The sequence below is a fragment of the Nilaparvata lugens genome, chromosome 12 (genome assembly GCF_014356525.2).
Source record: "Nilaparvata lugens isolate BPH chromosome 12, ASM1435652v1, whole genome shotgun sequence".
Classification (NCBI taxonomy): domain Eukaryota; kingdom Metazoa; phylum Arthropoda; class Insecta; order Hemiptera; family Delphacidae; genus Nilaparvata; species Nilaparvata lugens.
The window spans coordinates 18,228,946-18,251,549 of record NC_052515.1 but is presented as its reverse complement, the minus strand read 5'-3'; the positions used below and the strand labels follow the sequence as shown (position 1 = coordinate 18,251,549).

Here is a 22,604-nt window from a genome sequence, read left to right as displayed (position 1 = left end):
TCACTTTTTCCGGAGAAACCGTTGACAGTTCAATTCATGAAGCTTGTGAATGTAAGTGTGTCGTAGCAAGACCGGTACCGAGCAAGCTGGGACCTGTGCAATCAACGGTGTGGGCCCCGGAGCAGCTAGGAAGGAACTATTGTTCGAGGACGTAGCAGATGCAGTTTCAGTTAAAGGACCGGCATTTCTTGCTGCCAGTCCACTAATGATATCTTTTTGCCGTTGAGCAATAAATCAACATTCGGAACGTGTGCGATGCAAGTCTTTGCACCTACTGCTTGTTCTGATAAGGGTGCTGGCTTTATGGAAGCACAGCATCAACGTTTGTGATGGATTTAGCTTGGGATGCGGTCGATTTACTGCACCCAACTTCATTTCTGCACCACCGCCACGAGTGTGCGCCGTTCGCACTTTTGTCTCCACTGTTTCAATTCCCGGTTTCTGTGGTGTTCTTTCAAATTCTTGTTCTTCAGCTTTTGATTCAACGTCTCTAGTTTCAAGTGCTGGTGTAGTTACTCTATAGTCTGTTTCTAAATCGTAATCCATGGAAATTTAAACTAATGATTTAGTTATTCGCTGCACAGTAGTGCTGTGGTCTGTATGCTCCATATTGCAATCCAGCTGGCTGTCTTGTGAAGGGTGTGATATTGATTCATTTCCATCAACATTCGTTTGGTCATCTCTATTTGTCTTAATATGGTGGCTGCTTCTATTTGAAGAACTATGGTGCTTGTGAGATCTATCGGATTTTATTGTTATTAGTTGTTTCACTTTTGGATTTTGTGTTCTCGAAGTTCTTAACTGATTTAGTCCGACTCTTTTCTAATCCTTGAGCAGTTTTTGTGGAATTAATACTACTTCTAAACTATCAGTCTTTATAGTTTCAGACATATCTTCTTTATCTTCATTTATGTCCTCCAATTCACTACTTGGTCCTTCAACTTGCATAGTTTCAGCATAACCATCGTGTTTTAATTCTTGAGGGCTCTTTCGGTCAGTTTCAAGTACAGATGTCTCCTATGTTTCTTATGAGATTCATCCTTGAATCACTTGGAATAATTATCAGAATAATTGCTCTCTCTGCTGGAATCCAACTCATCAGTTCTTTGCGATAGTTCAGAATAATGTTTTGTTGCATGTCTTTGTGTTTTGTCATTTCTGCTAGATTTGTCATTATTTGAATGTTCAACCGACATTAATTTTATCTTTATTTCAATCCTTTTTTCTAGAATGTCTATATAAACCGAGAAATATCATGAGTTTGGACACTGTGTAGTAATGAGAATATTGAAAGAGACTTGCTATATTTTTAAAATACTCTTCTACCGAATTGGGTTAGGAGTTTTACAGTAAATATAAATATATATCTAATATTCGAATATGAATATCACGAACTTTTCTTACGAACTTCAAGTATATCTTAAAATTCAACAACTTCAATGTCCCAATTGAATGTATTCTATGGTTATGACTCGAAGAGGAAGAATGTTATGGAGAAGCGTGAGAGCAGCAATGACTACTATCTAAATTAATATTAACCCAGGACTATGATTAATTATTTATTTATATATTTTAATTCTATTGTTAAAATAATTGTGACTTGAGCTTCCAGCCGACCAAATAGCAGCGTTGTCAGATTGAATGAAATCGTGACTCTCTCATGAAAACTGATGTGCCTGAATATATTTAATAAGGCAATACTGCTGGCGTTAAATGATAAAGCGATATCACATTTAATACATTTGACTTGTATGAGATAGCAAAGCTTCCACACTATCTATCTGGGAACTCCAATATTTGATCAGCTAGTCTCAACTTATTTTATTGAGGGCCGTCTGCACAGTGAAAGCACAAACTGAATTCAATCAGCTGGTGGTTTAATATCAAAATTAATCACATTGCAAACGAAACTAGACATGATTTGATCGGTTTAAGCTGAGATTCCGTTTAAACGATAGGCCTACTGTACAAACGGCACTTCAAGTTCAATTAAACTCAAACCATCTAATAGCAAATCCCCATCTGTTTATCAATTTCAAAACTTCTATCATTAACATCAAGTGGAATTTCAGATTGCATAGCATTCAAGGCATAGTTACAATTTTTTGGTTTCATTTCCTACGATCCACACAAGCTCTTCCCTTAATTACAAACAACTAAAACCCTGCGAATCTCCTACGTCCACTAACTCTTACATCAACAAATTCATTACTTTTTCAATTATTTAAGCCAACTTAACCATAGACAAAAGATAGCATAAGAACCCATGGTATAGGTCGTTTATGCTCCAAATCTTCATTTAATAATTATTATTTCGGATAAAATAAGGATATAATTTCTTATCGAATAAATTAGCAGTTCCTTTATTATGTATGTATTTTAGTTAAGTGCAATAGCTTATATTTTTTTGAATTTTGTTTTTGGCAAATAAATAAATTAAATTCAATTGAAAATTTTTTTGTTAACCGATTTTTGTTAACCCAAGCCGACTACTGTCTAAAGTTACTGTTTTCTCCGAGCGAACGTGTAAAAACGCCACAGTATGGGAGACTACCAGCGTTACATAGCTTCACAAAAAATAACTACTGGGACGGACTATCGGCTTGAGTTAATATTGAAATTTGGAACATAAACACTTTATACCGTAGGATATTTTCTTGTGCTATCTTTTCTCTATGACTAACCCTCTAACAAAAACTCAACACTTTTTCTCCCAACTTCAATTACATCCTCAGATTTAAACATTAATTTTCACTCTCCCAATTGAATTAATTCTATGAGGTAACAAAATTGAGAGACTTGTGCTTGCAGCCTACCATCCTTCTAGGATCCGGCGGCATCCTGACTATTGTGAGCGACCGTGGTCTTGATGACGTCATCGACCAGAGTGTCGGCATAGTTGGTGAGCTGGTGGGGCGGGAGGGGCAGTGTAGAAGGCCGCTGGAAGGGGAAGCGGGAGGTGTCCCCCTCCTGTGGCGTGTGAACTGCCACGATCTCAGTCTGAGTGCTGATGCAGCCGGACGCGGCAACACTGCTGCTGCTGTTGTTGGCAACGTTGCCTCCTCCCGGGCTCACACAGCGCAACACCTCCTGCATCGATTCCTGCAGTTGTTGCACCTGCCAAACCAACAAATCAACCATCATCATTGGTGGCACCACTGCATCTAAGAGTAGGCCTAATTATTCAATCATAAAATAAAACTAATATAGTACCCTTTCATATCGCAAGACAACATTTTCTTTTAAAAAAAATAACTCATAAACTTCTTAAAACAATAAAAAAAACCATAAATAAATTATAAGAAAGTTTTCGTGTTGGTTATTACAAATTAAAATGTGTGATATTAAAAAGGTACCTACTTTATTATTTTTATTTTATGATTGAATAATTAGGCCTACTCGTAGTCGTAATAATAGTTAGTGGCCTTAGTTGAGTTGCTTTGTAAACCAGAGGCCCGGGTTCGAATCCCGACACGGGCAAGATATTTTTCTCGGTCCACTACCGTGTTTCAGATACGTCGGTCCCGGCTACTTAAAAGCAGTCGTTAAGTCATGTCAGAGGTGCGACCTGAAAACTCTGACAACAGACCTGAGCTAGCCAGGTCACTCGACACTATTACTAATGATATAAAAAGGGTACTATATTTGTTTTATTCCATGACTAAAAAAATAGTACAGGATATTTATAATCATTCATTCAACAATGTAAATCAAAGCACATGTGTACAATCAATAACCTCTTGAAATTTACTGGAAGTATGCATACAATTTTTTCTTTCTATATTATTTTCTATGAGGGTGATGCCCACATGAGTTTCAAGCTTGTGCGTGGATAAGAAGACTTAATATGTGTATATGTAGGTATTTGAGAAATGAGAATTATTGACTTATGTATGTTAAAAGATTTTTGTCATAGTCATTCAATTTCAGCTGTTTTACATCCATGAAATCAAGCCGGTAAACAGCTGATTGTAGGACAAATAGACATATGATTCTCATTACAGCATACTAGACTGTAATAAAATCATATGTTTTCTTTACAGTCGAGTATGTTTCCTGGTTCCAAATTTGGAACAGCAAAACTGGTACGAAAACCGCCTTTTAGCACTCCAGGTGGAGTTTTGTCAACTACAATCAAGAAATTCCTGATTCGAAACTAACTTGTGGTTATGTTTATAGAATGCATGTAGTAATGTCAGTACAAGCAGGTAATGTTTTCCGTTTCTCGGAAATTATTAAATTTATATTAAATTATTTTATTATATTAAATTATTTTATTATATTAAATTAAATTATTATTTTCTAGATTATTATGACAAAAAATAGTGTAAGTTACTTGGACGAGAATGTCTTTTGCAGTGCTCGAATGAAATTCTAGTCTCGGCTAACGCCTCGACTAGAAACATCATTCTCGCCTGCAAAAAGAGCCCTTCCCGTCCTTGTGACTTGAAATACTATTAACAGTGATGTCATTTTTTTCTTGATAATTAAGAATAGCCCTAACAAAGAAGGTAGAAACATATATAATCACTATTATTCATAAAATGTCTACTGTTATGTCAAAATTTATTCATTTGTTTTGTTTATTTATGTCGTATTTGAAGTATTGAGAAAGTGTGTATTAACAAGCAGTTCGTAATGGAAAGTATTTAATACTTATAACTATGAGTCAATAGATGATGGTGAGTAAACTCTGTGAGAAATGAATTTCTGGTTGAATAGATAATTTGAAATGTTAGAGATTGGCATGACTCACCTGATTATTCAACCTCAAACAAGTTTCGGCCAAATCTTTGACGTCGCCAACTCCACCAGGCTCTTCTTTTGGGTAAGGCTGCAGACTCACCACCTACAAATGTTCACAAAAAGATATTTATTTATAAGATAAATTCAAATTCAAATAATTTCATCGCCACAGATGAACGAACACTTTACAATTTGTATCGGCCACGTAATAATACAAGATATTACAAAGTCGAAAATAGTCGACAAAATAACAGACACCACTTCGCAATAAAATATCAACAATTACATACAATCCAGGTCAAAATTACATTTATTGAAATATTTAGTCGCATTATAAAAACACTTTTATTAAAAACTTCTTGATTTTCATTTTGAATTCCTTATCAGTTAAGCCACGAATATTTTGTGGTGAATGGTTGTATAATTTAATTGAAAAAGTCATAAAACTCATATGGCTTGCTCTGTAAGAGCAGTATTCGTTCCTCAGATTTGATTTATTGCGTGTGTTGTATGAAAGTATGTTTTCATGAGTGGAGAATAAATTAAAGTTTGACTTGACAAATAGCAGACAATCAAATATGAAAATACTAGGCAGGCTCATGATCCCCAATCTAATGAACAAAGGTTTACAGTGAGTCAGAGAAGGTACAATACAAATCATAGTCAAAGACAAATAGTAATTATATACTAGATATAAATTTCATGAAAAATTATTAGTGTCTCGCCTTTGCTAGCACTTTGACTTGTCTGACGCCGTTGAGGCCAACCAGACGTAACATATATCTATCTATCTATCTATCATTCTAATTATTCTTTTTTTAAGCAAATGGAATTCAGAATAACTGCAATTTGTCCATAATATAGTGCCATACAGTAGATGAGAATGAGCATAGCTAAAATATACTTTCAAAAATAATCTCAATGATACTTTTTCTTTCAACTTACTTAACATGAAAATACCTCTGGTGACTAAGGCCCGCCGCAAAGTAGACCACGAAGAGCAACCCACGCCGTGGAATGTTTTGTAAACCATTGCTAGGTTTCTCTAGACATCTGTGTAATACATGCAATGAATGATCCACTTGTCAGCTGATTGATTATGAATAATTCTATAGAAATGGTTTACAAAACTTCCCACGGCGTGGGTTGCTTTTCGTGGATTAACGTGAGTCTACTTTGCGGCGGGCCATATTGGATTGTTTACTCTACATGCCGATTCCATTTTGGATTACTTTGAATAAATATACCCAAAAAATTTTACTGAGTACACTGGAATTATGTTACTATAAGATACAGATACGTTTGGTGTCTTACCCAGAAGTAATACAGAAGTTTTGTGTCTATACTGGAACTAATTATTTTTAGAATGTTTTCCGTTGAAATACTGAAGTTAAAATACTGTTTAATACTGATTACTGAATACTAAAAGAGCTTATCAACAACTGTAGTCACGTACGACAGTTAGGGAATCTCAATTGAAAAGAATCTTCAAAATTATTCAGAAATAAAAGGTACAAAATATCATGAAAGTTTTTGTCTAACCTTGATAAAGATTCACCATGATAATATATACACTGAATAAGGAAATATACATACCAGTTTGTGACTGATAAGTTTTGAAAATAACTTGAATAAACAGCCTCTGGCTTGAATTTAATGAGATTGGAAGGTGAGGCTGCAACATTGGAAAACCACTTCTATTTGCTTGGGAGGCGACTTGATATCGTGGCCGCCATTGATAAGCTATCGATAAGATAAGCTCTATGCGCCTGCTACTCTCATTGTAAGAGTGACCAATTTATTTATTCATTCAGTCATGTACAATTATTACACTTATTTGAGAAGACAAAACAGGCTCATGCCCAAAACTGTCCCTTCTCAAATTTATACTACAGTACAGATCAGAATGTAGGCTAAGGTACAATCACCTATTATTATTATTGAAATAACAAATTGACACTTCAAAAAAACAAATAAATCTTCAATCAAGAATAGATATCATGAATAACTAAATCTCACAGAATTAGAAACAATTTTGGAGCCGAACTCTTAAATACCATTTATGAGCTTAAAATCGCATCCTAGTGGTTCGGAACCCACTTAAAGCTGTAGGTTCACTCATGACTCATCATCATTCGTCTCATTACCCATGCACAAACCTAGAGCTCATGTGGGAATCATCCTCAGCAAACAAAATCACAGCTTTATTTTATTTTTTGGAAGTGCCTATTTTGATATTCTCTTTAAACTCTCAGCAATAGTTAAATTATGACCATTGATATTATTTATGAGTAAAAGAAATGCCCACAGTTTCTAGTAAATCTCACTAATTTAAAGTATAATCCAAGTATTTGTCCTAAGAACACTTTAATTTCGTCATGTCCTTTGGAATCGCACATTTCTAATTTGAGAATCAAATTTTCTAACGATTCAGATTATCAATTATTTGCATCAATTAAAAACATTGTATTACCTTATTCCATAACGCACTGATTGTCTGCATTTGTAAAATTTGTAGTTTATGTTCGTTTTCTAAGGCTGCTCTGGTGGCTTCCATGTCAGCTGAAAGTTTCCTGAAAAAATAAGTTTCATCAGATTTCAACTTTTAGCAGGCTAAAGAGAGCGAAAGAGAGCCTTTTAAACTAGTCTAATAGTTATTTGTACACCTAGGATGAAAAGTACTCTCAACTCCGTGATAAAGGACTTTTGTCATATCTTGCTTGTAAAAGTATTACTTCTTCAACGATTTTAACAGTACCGTATGAACAAATTATATAATGTGTACTGCTCTCAGAACTTCATGAATCATCAATGAATGAACTGCATTTTAATAGGTTTTTTCAGCTTAAGAACCAAAAGAAGTAAACTTGAAACGAATGGTTTGTCACTGAAACTAGATATAATCGTAGTTAAATTTGAATAAGAAAATAGTAAATAAGCAAATTTGTTCACCTACTGACTGAATTACTTTCGAACGGCAAGAGTTCATTTTCATCAGTGGCGATTAGAAATGTAATGTTTTCATGGTCTGAGTAGATTTTTGCCCACACCTTTCTCTATCAGAGTTCCCAGTGTCGCTCTGGGCCGGCTAAACTCAGTCGGCGACTGGGGAGGGCCGCGGCAGGGGACGGGAGTCTTGGTGGGGCGTCCGTCAACCACCCTCGTTCGGGTTGGGGGTTGAAACAGGGTTTTGAGTGCTTTGGAGAAACGTTTCCCTCTTTTAGGGAAGAGGGGCCGTGCTTTCGCACTGCCAAACAGGGTTGGTCGCGGAATGAAAGGAATAGGAACTTTGCGGTGTCAGTCGTGAAAAAGGGCTTCGTGTCGGGACTAAGTCTTAGTCCCTGGGCACCGGGTGTCTTCCCGGGGTCCGGGTTGGTCGCGGAGCTCTGGTAAAGGCCTTCCCTGGCCTTCCCAGAGGTCCTCTTTCGGTTCCGCACTGGATCAGTGCGCTGCGGCGGCTCGCGCTCCGGACTTTCCTAAGTCCCACTTGCCGAGCACCAGCTGTCCTCCTGGGGTCCGGATCGGCCGCGGAGTTGCGGGAAAGGTTTTTCCACACCTTCCCAGATGTCCTTTCTCGATCCCGCACTGGATTAGTGCGCTGCGGCGGCCAGCACTCTGGACTTTCCTAAGTCCCACTTGCCGGGCACCAGCTGTCCTCCTGGGGTCCGGATCGGCCGCGGAGTTGCGGGAAAGGTTTTTCCACACCTTCCCAGATGTCCTTTCTCGATCCCGCACTGGATTAGTGCGCTGCGGCGGCCAGCACTCTGGACTTTCCTAAGTCCCACTTGCCGGGCACCAGCTGTCCTCCTGGGGTCCGGATCGGCCGCGGAGTTGCGGGAAAGGCTTTTCCTCACCTTCCCGGACGTCCTCTTGCGATCCCGCACTGGACTAGTGCGCTGCGGCGGCCAGCACTCTGGACTTTCCTAAGTCCTACTTGCCGGGCACCAGCTGTCCTCCTGGGGTCCGGATCGGCGCGGAGTTGCGGGAAAGGTTTTTCCACACCTTCCCAGATGTCCTTTCTCGATCCGCACTGGATTAGTGCGCTGCGGCGGCCAGCACTCTGGACTTTCCTAAGTCCCACTTGCCGGGCACCAGCTGTCCTCCTGGGGTCCGGATCGGCCGCGGAGTTGCGGGAAAGGTTTTTCCACACCTTCCCAGATGTCCTTTCTCGATCCCGCACTGGATTAGTGCGCTGCGGCGGCCAGCACTCTGGACTTTCCTAAGTCCCACTTGCCGGGCACCAGCTGTCCTCCTGGGGTCCGGATCGGCCGCGGAGTTGCGGGAAAGGCTTTTCCTCACCTTCCCGGACGTCCTCTTGCGATCCCGCACTGGACTAGTGCGCTGCGGCGGCCAGCACTCTGGACTTTCCTAAGTCCTACTTGCCGGGCACCAGCTGTCCTCCTGGGGTCCGGATCGGCCGCGGAGTTGCGGGAAAGGCTTTTCCACCCTTCCCGGACGTCCTCTTGCGATCCCGCACTGGACTAGTGCGCTGCGGCGGCCAGCACTCTGGACTTTCCTAAGTCCTACTTGCCGGGCACCAGCTGTCCTCCTGGGGTCCGGATCGGCCGCGGAGTTGCGGGAAAGGCTTTTCCACACCTTCCCGGACGTCCTCTTGCGATCCCGCACTGGACTAGTGCGCTGCGGCGGCCAGCACTCTGGACTTTCCTAAGTCCTACTTGCCGGGCACCAGCTGTCCTCCTGGGGTCCGGATCGGCTGCGGAGTTGCGGGAAAGGCTTTTCCACCCCTTCCCAGATGTCCTTTCTCGCCTCGATGTCCCACTGGTGGCCTACCAATGGGGAGTCAGGTTTCGACCAAACCTGACGTGTTGTTGTTGGTCGAAACTGGCAACCCGTCGTCTAAACAGGTTAAATGTCGTTCAACACTCGCCCAAACGAGTGTAGAGCAGTGGAGTTCACTGTGTGAGAGGCTAATCGACTTTAGCTTCGACACAACTCCCGGTCGCTGAAGAAATCGGAGTTCACTTAGTACAAGGCATACTGTGACGTTGCTAGCTGCTCGCTGCTTCCTTCTCACCTCTCTCGACCGCTCGACTTGGCTCTCCGAACTCGACTGCCTCCTGCTGGCCTTTCTCGAGCCTCCCTCAGTGACCGAGAGGGAGGGGAGAGAGGATGCGCAGCATCGCTGAGCGGTAGGCCAGTGGCTGGCTTGAACGTTGACCCCTCAGATTCTATGAAAGATAGCCGAGCGTCGAATAAATGAGCCCTAAATTCAATTCCTTTCTCTAGTTACGATATACATCGTGACACACTGTTCCTACTAAGGGAAGGGGGGGGGAGAAAAGAGAGGGGGAGGAGAGGGGGGGGTGAGGATGGAAGGCCTGAGTACATTCTGCCGCCTCTCGGCCGATCAACATAGACCGAACATAAACTGGGCGCCAGGTTGGTTCCTCGCCAACCGGTGGTGATGCGTCGGCACCATCTGAAGAAATGAGCAAGCTACCCGGCCAGATCCTAGGCCTAGCTTCAGAAAAGATCTTGAAGACCTGCGCCGTGCTTTCGCACTGCGTTGAGACGCCGTGTTCGCACACTGCAAGAGACCGCCGTGCTTCCGCACTGCGATGGGGGACGCCGTGCTTTCGCACTGCAAGAAGCACCGTGCTTTCGCACTGCAAAGGACCGCCGTGCTTTCGCACTGCGTTGAGACGCCGTGTTCGCACACTGCAAGAGACCGCCGTGCTTCCGCACTGCGATGGGGGACGCCGTGCTTTCGCACTGCAAGAAGCACCGTGCTTTCGCACTGCAAAGGACCGCCGTGCTTCCGCACTGCAATGGGGGACGCCGTGTTTGCACACTGCAAGAGGCCGCCGTGCTTCCGCACTGCGATGGGGGACGCCGTGCTTTCGCACTGCAAGAAGCGCCGTGCTTTCGCACTGCAAAGGACCGCCGTGATTCCGCCCTGCAATGGGGGACGCCGTGTTTGCACACTGCAAGAGGCCGCCGTGCTTCCGCACTGCGATGGGGGACGCCGTGCTTTCACACTGCAAGAAGCGCCGTGCTTTCGCACTGCAAAGGACCGCCGTGCTTCCGCACTGCAATGGGGGACGCCGTGTTTGCACACTGCAAGAGGCCGCCGTGCTTCCGCACTGCGATAGGGGACGCCGTGCTTTCGCACTGCAAGAAGCGCCGTGCTTTCGCACTGCAAAAATAAGGACACGGTGCTTTCGCACTGCAAAAGGAATGCCGTGCTTTCGCACTGCCCGGGGCGGCGTGCTTCTGCACTGCCAGGAACGCCATGCTTTCGCATCGCGAAAAGGACGCCGTGCTCCCACACTGCAGAGTTGCCGTGTTTCCACACTGCCGAGGACGCCGTGCTTCCGCACTGCAGATGAGAGCGCCGTGCTCTCGCACTGCCAGGAGGGGCGGGTAACACAAAAAAAACGAGGTGAACAACACCTCAGACAGGTTCTGAGAACCTAAGTAGCATTGCAAGGGAAACGCCGTGCTTCCGCACTGCAAAGAGTCGCCGTGCTCTCGCACTGCAAAAATAAGGACGCGGTGCTTTCGCACTGCCGAGTCGCCGTGCTTCCGCACTGCCCAGGACGCCGTGCTTCCGCACTGCAGGTGAGAGCGCCGTGCTTTCGCACTGCCGGGGAGCGCCGTGTCACACTTGCAGGAAACTGCCGGGAAGTGTCGTGCTTCGCACTGTACATAAATGGACGCCGTGCTTTCGCACTGCCGAGTCGCCGTGTTTTCACACTGCAAAAGGACGCCGTGCTGTCGCACTGCAGGTAAGAGTCGCGGTGCTCTCGCACTGCCAGGAGGGACAACACAGGGCACACAAAACACACAAAAAACACAAAACACAAAAAAACACAGAAACACAAAAACACAGAAACACACAAACACAGAAACAAATCGCCGGGCTTTCGCCCTGCAGGCCGTGCTTGCGCACTGTGTGCCGTGTTTTCACACTGCCGCGGTGTTCCCACACCGCGAAGGTGTGCGTCCGCGTAATGACAATCCAGACACTCACTGACCGATGTGTCATGCTTGCGCACGACGTTCGGACGAGCTCGCAATCTGGCTGCAGTGTTCCCACACTGCCTTGGTCAAGCTCGCGCACTACCTTTGCCGGGCTTTCGCCCTGCGGGCCGGGCTTTCGCCCTGCATGCCGTGCTTGCGCACTGCGATGGGGGACGCCGTGCTTTCGCACTGCAAAAGGAACGCCGTGCTTTCGCACTGCAAAAATAAGGACACGGTGCTTTCGCACTGCAAGAAGCGCCGTGCTTTCGCACTGCCAAAGGAATGCCGTGCTTTCGCACTGCCCGGGGCGCCGTGCTTCCGCACTGCCAGGAACGCCATGCTTTCGCATCGCGAAAAGGACGCCGTGCTCCCGCACTGCAGAGTTGCCGTGTTTCCACACTGCCGAGGACGCCGTGCTTCCGCACTGCAGATGAGAGCGACGTGCTCTCGCACTGCCAGGAGGGGCGGGTAACACAAAAAAAACGAGGTGAACAATACCTCAGACAGGTTCTGAGAACCTAAATAACATTGCAAGGGAAACGCCGTGCTTCCGCACTGCAATGAGTCGCCGTGCTCTTGCACTGCAAAAATAAGGACGCGGTGCTTGCGCACTGCAAAAGGAACGCCGTGCTTTCGCACTGCCCTGGGCGCCGTGCTTCCGCACTGCCAGGAACACTATGCTTTCGCATCGCGAAAAGGACGCCGTGCTCCCGCACTGCAGAGTTGCCGTGTTTCCACACTGCCGGGGACGCCGTGCTTCCGCACTGCAGATGAGAGTCGCGGTGCTCTCGCACTGCCAGGAGGGGTGGGTAACACAAAAAACGAGGTGAACAACACCTCAGACAGGTTCTGAGGACCTAAATAACATTGCAAGGGAAACGCCGTGCTTCCGCACTGCAATGAGTCGCCGTGCTCTTGCACTGCAAAAATAAGGACGCGGTGCTTGCGCACTGCAAAAGGAACGCCGTGCTTTCGCACTGCCCTGGGCGCCGTGCTTCCGCACTGCCAGGAACACTATGCTTTCGCATCGCGAAAAGGACGCCGTGCTCCCGCACTGCAGAGTTGCCGTGTTTCCACACTGCCGGGGACGCCGTGCTTCCGCACTGCAGATGAGAGTCGCGGTGCTCTCGCACTGCCAGGAGGGGTGGGTAACACAAAAAACGAGGTGAACAACACCTCAGACAGGTTCTGAGGACCTAAATAACATTGCAAGGGAAACGCTGTGCTTCCGCACTGCAATGAGTCGCCGTGCTCTCGCACTGCAAAAATAAGGACGCGGTGCTTGCGCACTGGAAAAGGAACGCCGTGCTTTCGCACTGCCCAGGGCGCCGTGCTTCCGCACTGCCAGGAACGCTATGCTTTCGCATCGCAAAAAAGGACGCCGTGCTCCCGCACTGCAGAGTTGCCGTGTTTCCACACTGCCGAGGACGCCGTGCTTCCGCACTGCAGATGAGAGTCGCGGTGCTCTCGCACTGCCAGGAGGGGCGGGTAACACAAAAAACGAGGTGAACAATACCTCAGACAGGTTCTGAGAACCTAAATAACATTGCAAGGGAAACGCCGTGCTTCCGCACTGCAATGAGTCGCCGTGCTCTCGCACTGCAAAAATAAGGACGCGGTGCTTGCGCACTGCAAAAGGAACGCCGTGCTTTCGCACTGCCCGGGGCGCCGTGCTTCCGCACTGCCAGGAACGCTATGCTTTCGCATCGCGAAAAGGACGCCGTGCTCCCGCACTGCAGAGTTGCCGTGTTTCCACACTGCCGGGGACGCCGTGCTTCCGCACTGCAGATGAGAGTCGCGGTGCTCTCGCACTGCCAGGAGGGGCGGGTAACACAAAAAACGAAGTGAACAACACCTCAGACAGGTTCTGGGAACCTAAATAACATTGCAAGGGAACGCCGTGCTTCCGCACTGCAATGAGTCGCCGTGCTCTCGCACTGCAAAAATAAGGACGCGGTGCTTGCGCACTGCAAAAGGAACGCCGTGCTTTCGCACTGCCCGGGGCGCCGTGCTTCCGCACTGCCAGGAACGCTATGCTTTCGCATCGCGAAAAGGACGCCGTGCTCCCGCACTGCAGAGTTGCCATGTTTCCACACTGCCGAGGACGCCGTGCTTCCGCACTGCAGATGAGAGTCGCGGTGCTCTCGCACTGCCAGGAGGGGCGGGTAACACAAAAAACGAAGTGAACAACACCTCAGACAGGTTCTGGGAACCTAAATAACATTGCAAGGGAAACGCCGTGCTTCCGCACTGCAATGAGTCGCCGTGCTCTCGCACTGCAAAAATAAGGACGCGGTGCTTGCGCACTGCAAAAGGAACGCCGTGCTTTCGCACTGCCCGGGGCGCCGTGCTTCCGCACTGCCAGGAACGCTATGCTTTCGCATCGCGAAAAGGACGCCGTGCTCCCGCACTGCAGAGTTGCCATGTTTCCACACTGCCGAGGACGCCGTGCTTCCGCACTGCAGAGGAGAGTCGCGGTGCTCTCGCACTGCCAGGAGGGGCGGGTAGCACAAAAAAAAACGAGGTGAACAACACCTCAGACAGGTTCCGAGAACCTAAATAACATTGCAAGGGAAACGCCGTGCTTCCGCACTGCAATGAGCCGGGCTTTCGCCCTGCATGGCCGTGTTTTCACACTGCCTTGCTTCGCCGTGCTTGCGCACTGCATGTGCCGGGCTTTCGCCCTGCATGGCCGTGTTTTCACACTGCCTTGCTTCGCCGTGCTTGCGCACTGCATGTGCCGGGCTTTCGCCCTGCATGGCCGTGTTTTCACACTGCCTTGCTTCGCCGTGCTTGCGCACTGCATGTGCCGGGCTTTCGCCCTGCATGGCCGTGTTTTCACACTGCCTCACTCCCAGCATCAGACAGCTGGGATGAATCTCTAACACGACCAGGAACTCGTCGAGGTCTCAGCAATAGTCAGCTGAGATACAGCTCCAATAATACCAGGAGCTCGTCGAGGAAGTAGACTCAAGTTGCAGTCCCCATCCTCAAGAAGAAACGTGATACACAACAATGTATCACTTCACAGAAGGCAGAAGTCGATAGAGGTGAATTGGAGTCCAGGAAAATTGCCAAGTGTCAGAGTGATGGATACCCTCAGTTAGTTCAGTGTATCAGCAACTTATTGTTCACAATAAAATATGAGAGATGATAATATGATGAGGAATACTGAATTATATGGTTGACATGAAGCCACTAGTTGTGATGTTACACCACATATTTCGATTTTATATCACAATTAAATGTGGTCGAAATAATAATTCATTTTCGATCTGTTATGAGGATTACAGCCTTCTCACTATATCACAATAATAAAATCGAAACTATAAATTTCAACTCAATATTCCACTTCTCACTGTTCATTTCAATAATGAAATCAATCACATTATTTACTTATGCAAAGTAACTATCCATTGGATACAAATGACAGTGTGTTTATTATAACAGATAACATCTGCTAATTAATTCACAACCCGTGAACATTTATTGCTCAATCTCTCTTTCTCACTTCAAGACTTATTTCACCCCGAAATAAATCTTAATTTACTTTTTCAAAGTAATTACTCACACAAGGTGTGTATAATGACACAACAGCTGTTAATTAATTCACACTCAGTAAATATTGATTTTCCGAAAAATAATCACAACAATCAGCACAAATAGTAATAATTGAATGAATTAATGCACCGTCAATGAACTCATGATGGTAGGCTGAGTAAAAATTAGATTCACTCTCGAGACGTGATCTAATTCCAAAACTAACAATAGCACGATCAAACTCAGACTGACTCAATAGCAGTAGGACATCTGGAAAAACTAGAATTCACATGAATTCTATTTTATAAATTGTTATTGAAAAGGAGAAGTAATTCTCTTCTACAGACTAGAAGCTTGGCGATAGCAGTTAGCCAGTTGAGATAATGTTTATCTTATCTGCACAGCACAAGTAACTTCTCGATCCAACTTAGAATTAATTCGAATTGAAATAATAATTATTTTATTCCAATTTATAGTAAGTCCTCCGACTTTATTTTCAAGATAAATATTAGGAAATTTAAATCATAATCTGAAGCTAATATCCCCCGATTGTAGTACATCTCGACTCACAATCAAACGCAATTTATTCATTCCACATGAATAATTAATTGCAACGTAATTCACTTTTATCCCACAGTATAATAACGTCTGTTAATTAACTGCATCGTAACACTTTACACGGATTAAAGCAATTACCACCAGCTTCATTAAATGATTTCAATTATTATAACCATTACCTCATGGTTAAAATATTAGTCAGATCATACTGATCTATAATATTTTCTAATATTCTCTATCCACTCATTTCGCCATCAACTATTTATGGCAAGTAGAAAACAAGCTACTGCAAGTTTTGTTTGTTAACCTGTACCTGGTTACAACAATATCGGTAACGTACCGATTAAGAAAATTTAGTCTAGTTGGAATCGATTTTAGCTGTTATTAACTAGTCATAGACTGTAGAAAATTTTCTTGATTATCCTTGCTTGGTCACATCTTAATATTGTAAATAAATTTCAATCTGAAATTATTGGGATTGCCTTCAGATCAAAAGAAACGTATTGATTTGTCAATAATATTTTTTTCCATTTAATCCAGCCAGTGCTTTATGACTGATTATATTAATTAAACTGTAATGGTTGAGTTGCCATTTAGTTTAAGTAGAACTCTATTTCATGAGAAAAATTAAACGGAATATGCTGTTTCTTTTTTAAAAAACTATTGACCAATTTCTTTCAATAACAATAATATGTCAGCCTTTTAATATTTCCATTATTTTCGGAATCGTGCTAATGCTATTAATTTTCAAAATTCGGCTGATAAATTCGTGCTAATAATTCTGAATTAATTTTCTTCAATTTCTATACAATTTTGTCTTTGATAACAAAATTTAATTTCCTCATTTTAAATGGGATAAAATATTAATCAGAAATAGCTCTAAAGCTGTGATATGATAGAACTCTATAATATTCACCCCTTCTCGCCTCTTACCTCCTTATTGGCGGCGCGTGACACCTCTCTGGTATCCCATCCTCCGGATAGGCAGCGACCCTCTATGGACTCGCTCGGTCTCCTGCTGTCCATCCGCTCGGATACCGTCCACCTTTTCCGCAACTTCTCCATCACCATCCTCTTCCTCATCTTCGGGCAGGTGTGGCTGGAGCTTGGTGCCCTTCTCGTGCACAGTAAACCTCTTACCGGCACTCAACATTTTCTCGACCTCATAGAGGCCAGAAAATTCCGGCGCTAACTTCGCGGCAAGCTGATTAGCACCCGAGGACAGGTGACACTCCTTCCTGTAGACTAGCTGTCCAGAGTTCACCTTCCTTGTCCTCCTTTTCCAATTATAATACCGGTTGGCATTATAATTCTTGTCTCCAACATCTGAAACTACTTTGAGTGTAGTTTCCAGCACCGGCAGTCTTCTAGACTGCACTACTTGACGATTATCTCCAGCTCCTTGCTGAAAATTATCCTCCTTCTTCCGCCTCCGGTACCGCTTTTCCAGACAGTTGAACCTCCAGTGCCCAGCTCGTTTACAGTGCCAGCAAATGAACTTTCCACGGGCTGGAGAAATTTTCTGAGAAAGAAATTCCTCTTTTCCAGTCTTCCACACGGCTCCTACGTGTTTCTGGACTTGAGGAAATTTCTTCTTCTCCTGCTTCTTCACAGGAATAATTCCAGGTGGCTTCCTTGACCTCCCTATGTCAGGCTGGGTTTTAACAGTAGCCAGCTCGAGTTGACAGCTCCTTTTCCCACTTTTGGAGTGGAAATATCGTCTCCAATGTGCTTTTTGACGAGATGAGGATCCCATTCCACTGACCGGGAATAGGGGTCTATTTTCACCCGGTGCTCACGAAGAAACTCCATACCAAGCAGAACATCTGGAGAAAGCCCATCCATTGTTGTGAGTGTTGTTGATAGGGATATTCTGCCAATTTTCAGGTTGGTTATAACATCACCTCGCAGTCGTGCAGCCGCTCCGTTAGCCATAACAGCGCCGCGCTGCACAGGCTCTCGTTCCACTGCTTCCAAACTATTAAAAGCTTTAGAGCTAATATAGTTGGACTCTGCTCCGGTGTCGAGAAGAGCACTATACTGTCTGTCTCCTATTTTCACTATAGTGAAAAGACGGTTGTCATCCTGGAGCTCTGGCTCTAGCTGGATTTGAAGCCTCGTTTTAACCACTGCTGTTTTATCAGAAGTCTTCTTCTGCTCTCTCTCACAGGAACAATTGGGTCGAGGCTTCCCACACTTTGAGCAGAGTGAAGCCTCCGGACACTCTGATCTCCAGTGTCCCACCTTCTTGCACTGCCAACACACGGGGCCTTCTGGAGGTTGTTCACTCCGACGCCGTGTAGTAGTAGTCTCCTGTCGAGGCTTGGTCTGCTTCCTCACCTCCTCCTGCTTCACAGCTCGTTGTCTCTGTTGAGCACTCTTCTCCTCGAATTTAATTCGTTCATATTGTCTCGCTAAGTGTAGCAAGTCATCGGTGTTGTACACTTCAGCCTCCCTGATGTAGAGCTTGTAGCGTGGTAAAAGATTTTTGTACAATCTCTGTACCTGGCTACTCTCTGAAAAACCACCTCTTCTCCTCATCAGCGTTAGCAGCTCCTCAACATAGTCGTCTATGAGCTCGCCTTCTTTCTGCCGCCTGTCGAGAATTTCATTCTCAAGATCCTCCACATAAGTAGGTGGATAGTAACGAGACCGAAAGTCTCTCAGGAAATCGTCCCAGTGTCTCCACTGTTCTCTCCTATTCCTCATCCATAAGGAACATTTCCCCGCTAACATCTCAGGTAGCGCTGGAAATAACTGTCTGCCAGACAAGCATGACTGACTACTGACTACTGCGCATGCGCAGGTACAGGGAAGTTGACATTATGAGTAGCTCTTCATTTATTAGAGATTTTACCAGTTAAAGTGAATAATTAAGTGTTTTAGATTTTATCATACTAACCAAATAGTGCCGTTCAATATTATAATCACACTTGGACCCTGTGAACTGTAAGTAAAGACTTGTGATATCCACTTTATTCGCGATTGAGGGTTTCTAACCTCATTTTTAAACTGTGACAAACTGTTTTTCGGCAGTGTTCTGTTCTGATTGTCTGTGCTTGTGTATACTGATTAAGGAGGGAGAGAGTGATAGATTGATTGACAAGCGACTGAGAATACTGCTTGTTTTTGCTAGAGACTAGGCTTTTGCTCTTATCTGGCTGGTAATTTGATGAGCGGCCTTTCTGTTTCTATCTATAGATATAGACTGGCGTAAATTGTATACTTGGTAGCCGGAGTTTTTGGTTATTTTGACAACGGAATGTTAGTAACTTTTGATTCCGAAACAGCTAATCTGAACTGACCTACGCCAACGATAACTACGGTAAACCGGCCGCGCCAATACTTAAATATACGCACCGGGTCACTTTCTCTTCGTATTAATTTACTTAATCGGAAAAGAATTTCAATTTTGCTTATCTTTGCGTGTGATTGTCTGCTACTATCCTTGGTCTTTTCCAACTCTTTCCTTCCACGGGCTTCCAAATTGTTTCCTGCCTTGAAGGCCCTCTTGGCGCTGTTAATCTCCTTTGACTCACTCTTCCTTTGACTCTTTTGATAAGCATAATCAAAATTCTATTGTTTTTCCTTGTATGCGAATTAGCTCTATACGATTGAAACAAATAAACAGTCAATGAATGTGAAATCGAGTAAGATTAATATGAAATCGACAATAGAAAAGAGCAAAACGTCAAAGGGCAACCCTGCTATTTTATATAATAATGTTAAATTTAGAAAAGGATCTTGCACAAGTAAGGTGATATTACCTGGCGTTGCCTTGTCAAAAACTGTTCTGTATCGATAAAGACAAATAGCAGTGCATCTATTATTCGAGAAATTAATGGGTCGCATACACATGATAGTCTGGCTATATCATCTATTGAAACCGACGAGGAGTCGCTGCTATTATCTCCGTCTAATGTTGGCAAAGAGATCAATTTCAATGATTCTAATATTTGTGATAAGTCTCAAACAACCCATGAATCTGCCTTGGAGCTTGAGAATCTACAGTTGAGAGATAGGATAAAAGTTCTCGAGGAGCAATGGAGTGCGGCGATCAATCGTTCGATGGAGCTCGACTTTCGACTGATGGAGGTGTCGGTGAGTGAATCGCGAGTGCGGGCTGCGGGAGTTGAGAGTGAGGAGACGTCTTCTCGTGAGGCTACACTTATGGATCGGATTAGTCATTTTCTTAAAAATGAACTTCTGACTGATACGGATATGGACTGTTATTGTAACTATTTGATTGATTCTTTTTCAGGTAAAAATTATGTTGTTCTACCAGCGATAACTAGCATGATAATTAATGATAAAAACGCAGATTTATCCTTCCTTGAGGAAATTGTCTATAAAAATGATATAATTGCTTTTGTGGTGAATGATAATCAGCCTTCCAGTACTAGGGATGGTTGGTGTGGTTCACATTGGAGCATTGTGCTGTTTGATAAAATTGGTAAGGTGTTTTTTAAGCTGGACTCAATGGGTGAACTCAATGATAAATATGCGGAGGCTCTGATAGGGAGAGTAAGTTCGATTTTTGATTCAGATAGGTTGGCTTATATACCTTGTCCTCGCCAGAACAACAACTATGATTGTGGAGTATTCGCCCTGTTTTTCCTTGAGGAAGTGTTCAAGTTTCGTGAAAAAAACAGTATAACTAATTTAACAGAGGGTCTCTCTTTTGATTCTAATTTTAATGCGGCCAATTATAGATGGAGGATTCTTTGTAATTTATGTCAGATACTGAAACCAAAAACAATGTCTAGCAAGTCGTTAGGATTACTAGAATGTAGAAATTCAGAAAATACTGTTCAGGGTACGGCACAAATTTGTAATGACATTCATAATAATTTCTCAGTTTCTAGACAGGTAAGAACTTCTAAAACTAAAAATAGTTCTGTTGAGAAGAAATTAACAAATACTGATCTTGGTAAGCGGAACAAAAATAAGATTAAAATTTTCAGTGACAGTCACGGTCGTGACCTGGTTCACTATCTCAACAGTGTGGATTCAGGCAAATCTAATTCAGTCAGTGGGTTTATTATGCCGGGTGCAAAATTAAGCCCGATTGCCCGTAATGTTGAAAGTGATAGTGCTGATATGACCAGTGATGACCATGTTGTGCTAATGGGAGGGGCCAATGATGTATATTGCAACCAGTCTGCCAAATTTTTGAGAGGTCTGCTCACTGTTCTGCAGTTGTTGGTATTCACTAATGTTTTAGTATCTACAATTCCAGTCAGACATGACCTGCCTGACTGGTCTTGTGTTAATGTTGAAATTAGAAAAATAAATGGTAAAATAAAAAAATTGTGTGGGAAATTTAGTAATGTGAGGGTTATTGATATCTCAGACCTGCAAAGAGATATGTTTACCAGGCATGGCCTTCACCTAAATAGGAAAGGGAAGATGGCACTGGCTGATAAGATTGACAAATTAATGAAGTGTTCAGTTGATAATAGAAGAGTAATTGAACTAGGGTATGGAGAATGCTACTCGGAAAACTAATTGTTGGTCCTGTTGAAATCTTTCGCGATCTACCAATTTCTAAATGCAAAAAACAGGACCTTCAGAGAAATTTAATAGTATGGTCACTGAATATTCAATCCTTAAGAATGAAGCTTTTTGAACTGGAGGCTATTATAAATAAAAGGGAAGTTGAGGTAATCTGCCTGAGTGAGCACTGGCTAAGAGAGGAGGAAATTTGCTTCTATGTTCCTCAAAATTTTGTTTTGGCTAGCTTCTATTGTCGACGTTCTCCTTATGGGGGTTCTTCGATCTTAGTTAGAGAAGGGCTAGATTTTAAACACATTGACATATCATCTTATTGTTGTGAGACTAGTTGTGAGGCGTCAGCTATTAGGCTTAACAAATGGAATGCCCTAGTAATAAGTCTTTATCGTACTCCAAGCTCTAATTTTGAAGAGTTTATCACTAATTTAGAGCGGCTATTAACATTTGTTACCAATAGGATTAAAGGCTTCAAATACCTAATACTGGCAGGCGATTTCAATGTTGATATAATAAAAACCCTAGAACCTAGTACTCAACATTTCTTGAATTTGTTGAGATCATTCGATTTATATTGTGCAAACTCTTCTCCAACTAGGTTCAAATCATGTCTGGATAATGTAATTAGTAATGTTTCTGCTGCATACGTTCAAGTCTCTCAATTAGAACAGGGTTTGATATCGGACCATGCGGGTGTTTGTGTATCTTTTAATCTAGAAAATAAGCTATCATCTCCAAATAAGTGCAATGAAATTGATGAAAGCCCTGGAAAAACAATTTCTATCAGGTTATTTTCGGAGAAAAAGTTGGATAATTTGAAACAGTCTCTTGTGAATGTTTGTTGGAAAAAAGTTTACAAATCCAATAATAATGTAAATGAGGCAGCTGAAGCTCTTTTAAGTATTGTAGTGGAGTGTTTGAATAGCAGCTGTCCTAGATTGTCATTCGAAAGTAGAAGCAAGAAAAAATCTGTGACAAACTGGTACACACCTGAACTTGGAAAATTACACATTTTACTGTTGACATCCTACAGTAAATTTAAAAATACTTTAAATGAAGATGATAGAAAAATTATAAGAATGTAAGAAAGCTTTACCGAAAAAAGTTGATAGAAGCCAAAATAATAAATAATAGTAAATTTATCGAAAAAGCAAACAATAAATGTAAAGCTGCATGGTCGATTGTAAAAAAAGAAACTTATACTGAAACCTTCAAGAAGCCAATTACAATCCCTCCTGACGTTTTGAATGAGCATTTTTCTAATA

General features: G+C 43.4%; 2 protein-coding genes across 2 annotated transcripts; both read right to left on the bottom strand.

Annotated features, from left to right (window-relative positions):
• Nucleotides 1-1,046: 1,046 nt before the first annotated feature.
• Nucleotides 1,047-7,317, bottom strand: LOC120353843. The gene is made up of 3 exons (XM_039439045.1): nt 7,220-7,317; nt 4,757-4,849; nt 1,047-3,117 (listed from the first exon to the last, which is right to left on the bottom strand). Exons 1-3 carry the CDS (start codon nt 7,301-7,303, stop codon nt 2,824-2,826), a joined length of 471 nt encoding a protein of 156 aa, XP_039294979.1. The 5' UTR covers nt 7,304-7,317; the 3' UTR covers nt 1,047-2,823.
• A 10,155-nt stretch (nt 7,318-17,472) lies between these two features.
• LOC120353925 lies at nt 17,473-18,833 on the bottom strand. Its single transcript, XM_039439469.1, has 2 exons — nt 18,829-18,833; nt 17,473-18,283 (listed from the first exon to the last, which is right to left on the bottom strand). The coding sequence occupies exons 1-2, from the start codon at nt 18,831-18,833 to the stop codon at nt 17,473-17,475; spliced, it is 816 nt and encodes a 271-aa protein (XP_039295403.1).
• Nucleotides 18,834-22,604: the final 3,771 nt, after the last annotated feature.

What these genes read in the sequence shown, in the direction of transcription:
- LOC120353843 (XM_039439045.1), bottom strand. Translation starts at nt 7,303, where the DNA reads ATGGAAGCCACCAGAGCAGCCTTAGAAAACGAACATAAACTACAAATT. An exon ending in TCAGTGCGTTATGGAATAAG is followed by an intron (nt 4,850 to 7,219) that starts GTAATACAATGT and finishes GAACATTTGTAG; the next exon opens with GTGGTGAGTCTGCAGCCTTA. An exon ending in GTTTGAGGTTGAATAATCAG is followed by an intron (nt 3,118 to 4,756) that starts GTGAGTCATGCC and finishes TTGGTTTGGCAG; the next exon opens with GTGCAACAACTGCAGGAATC.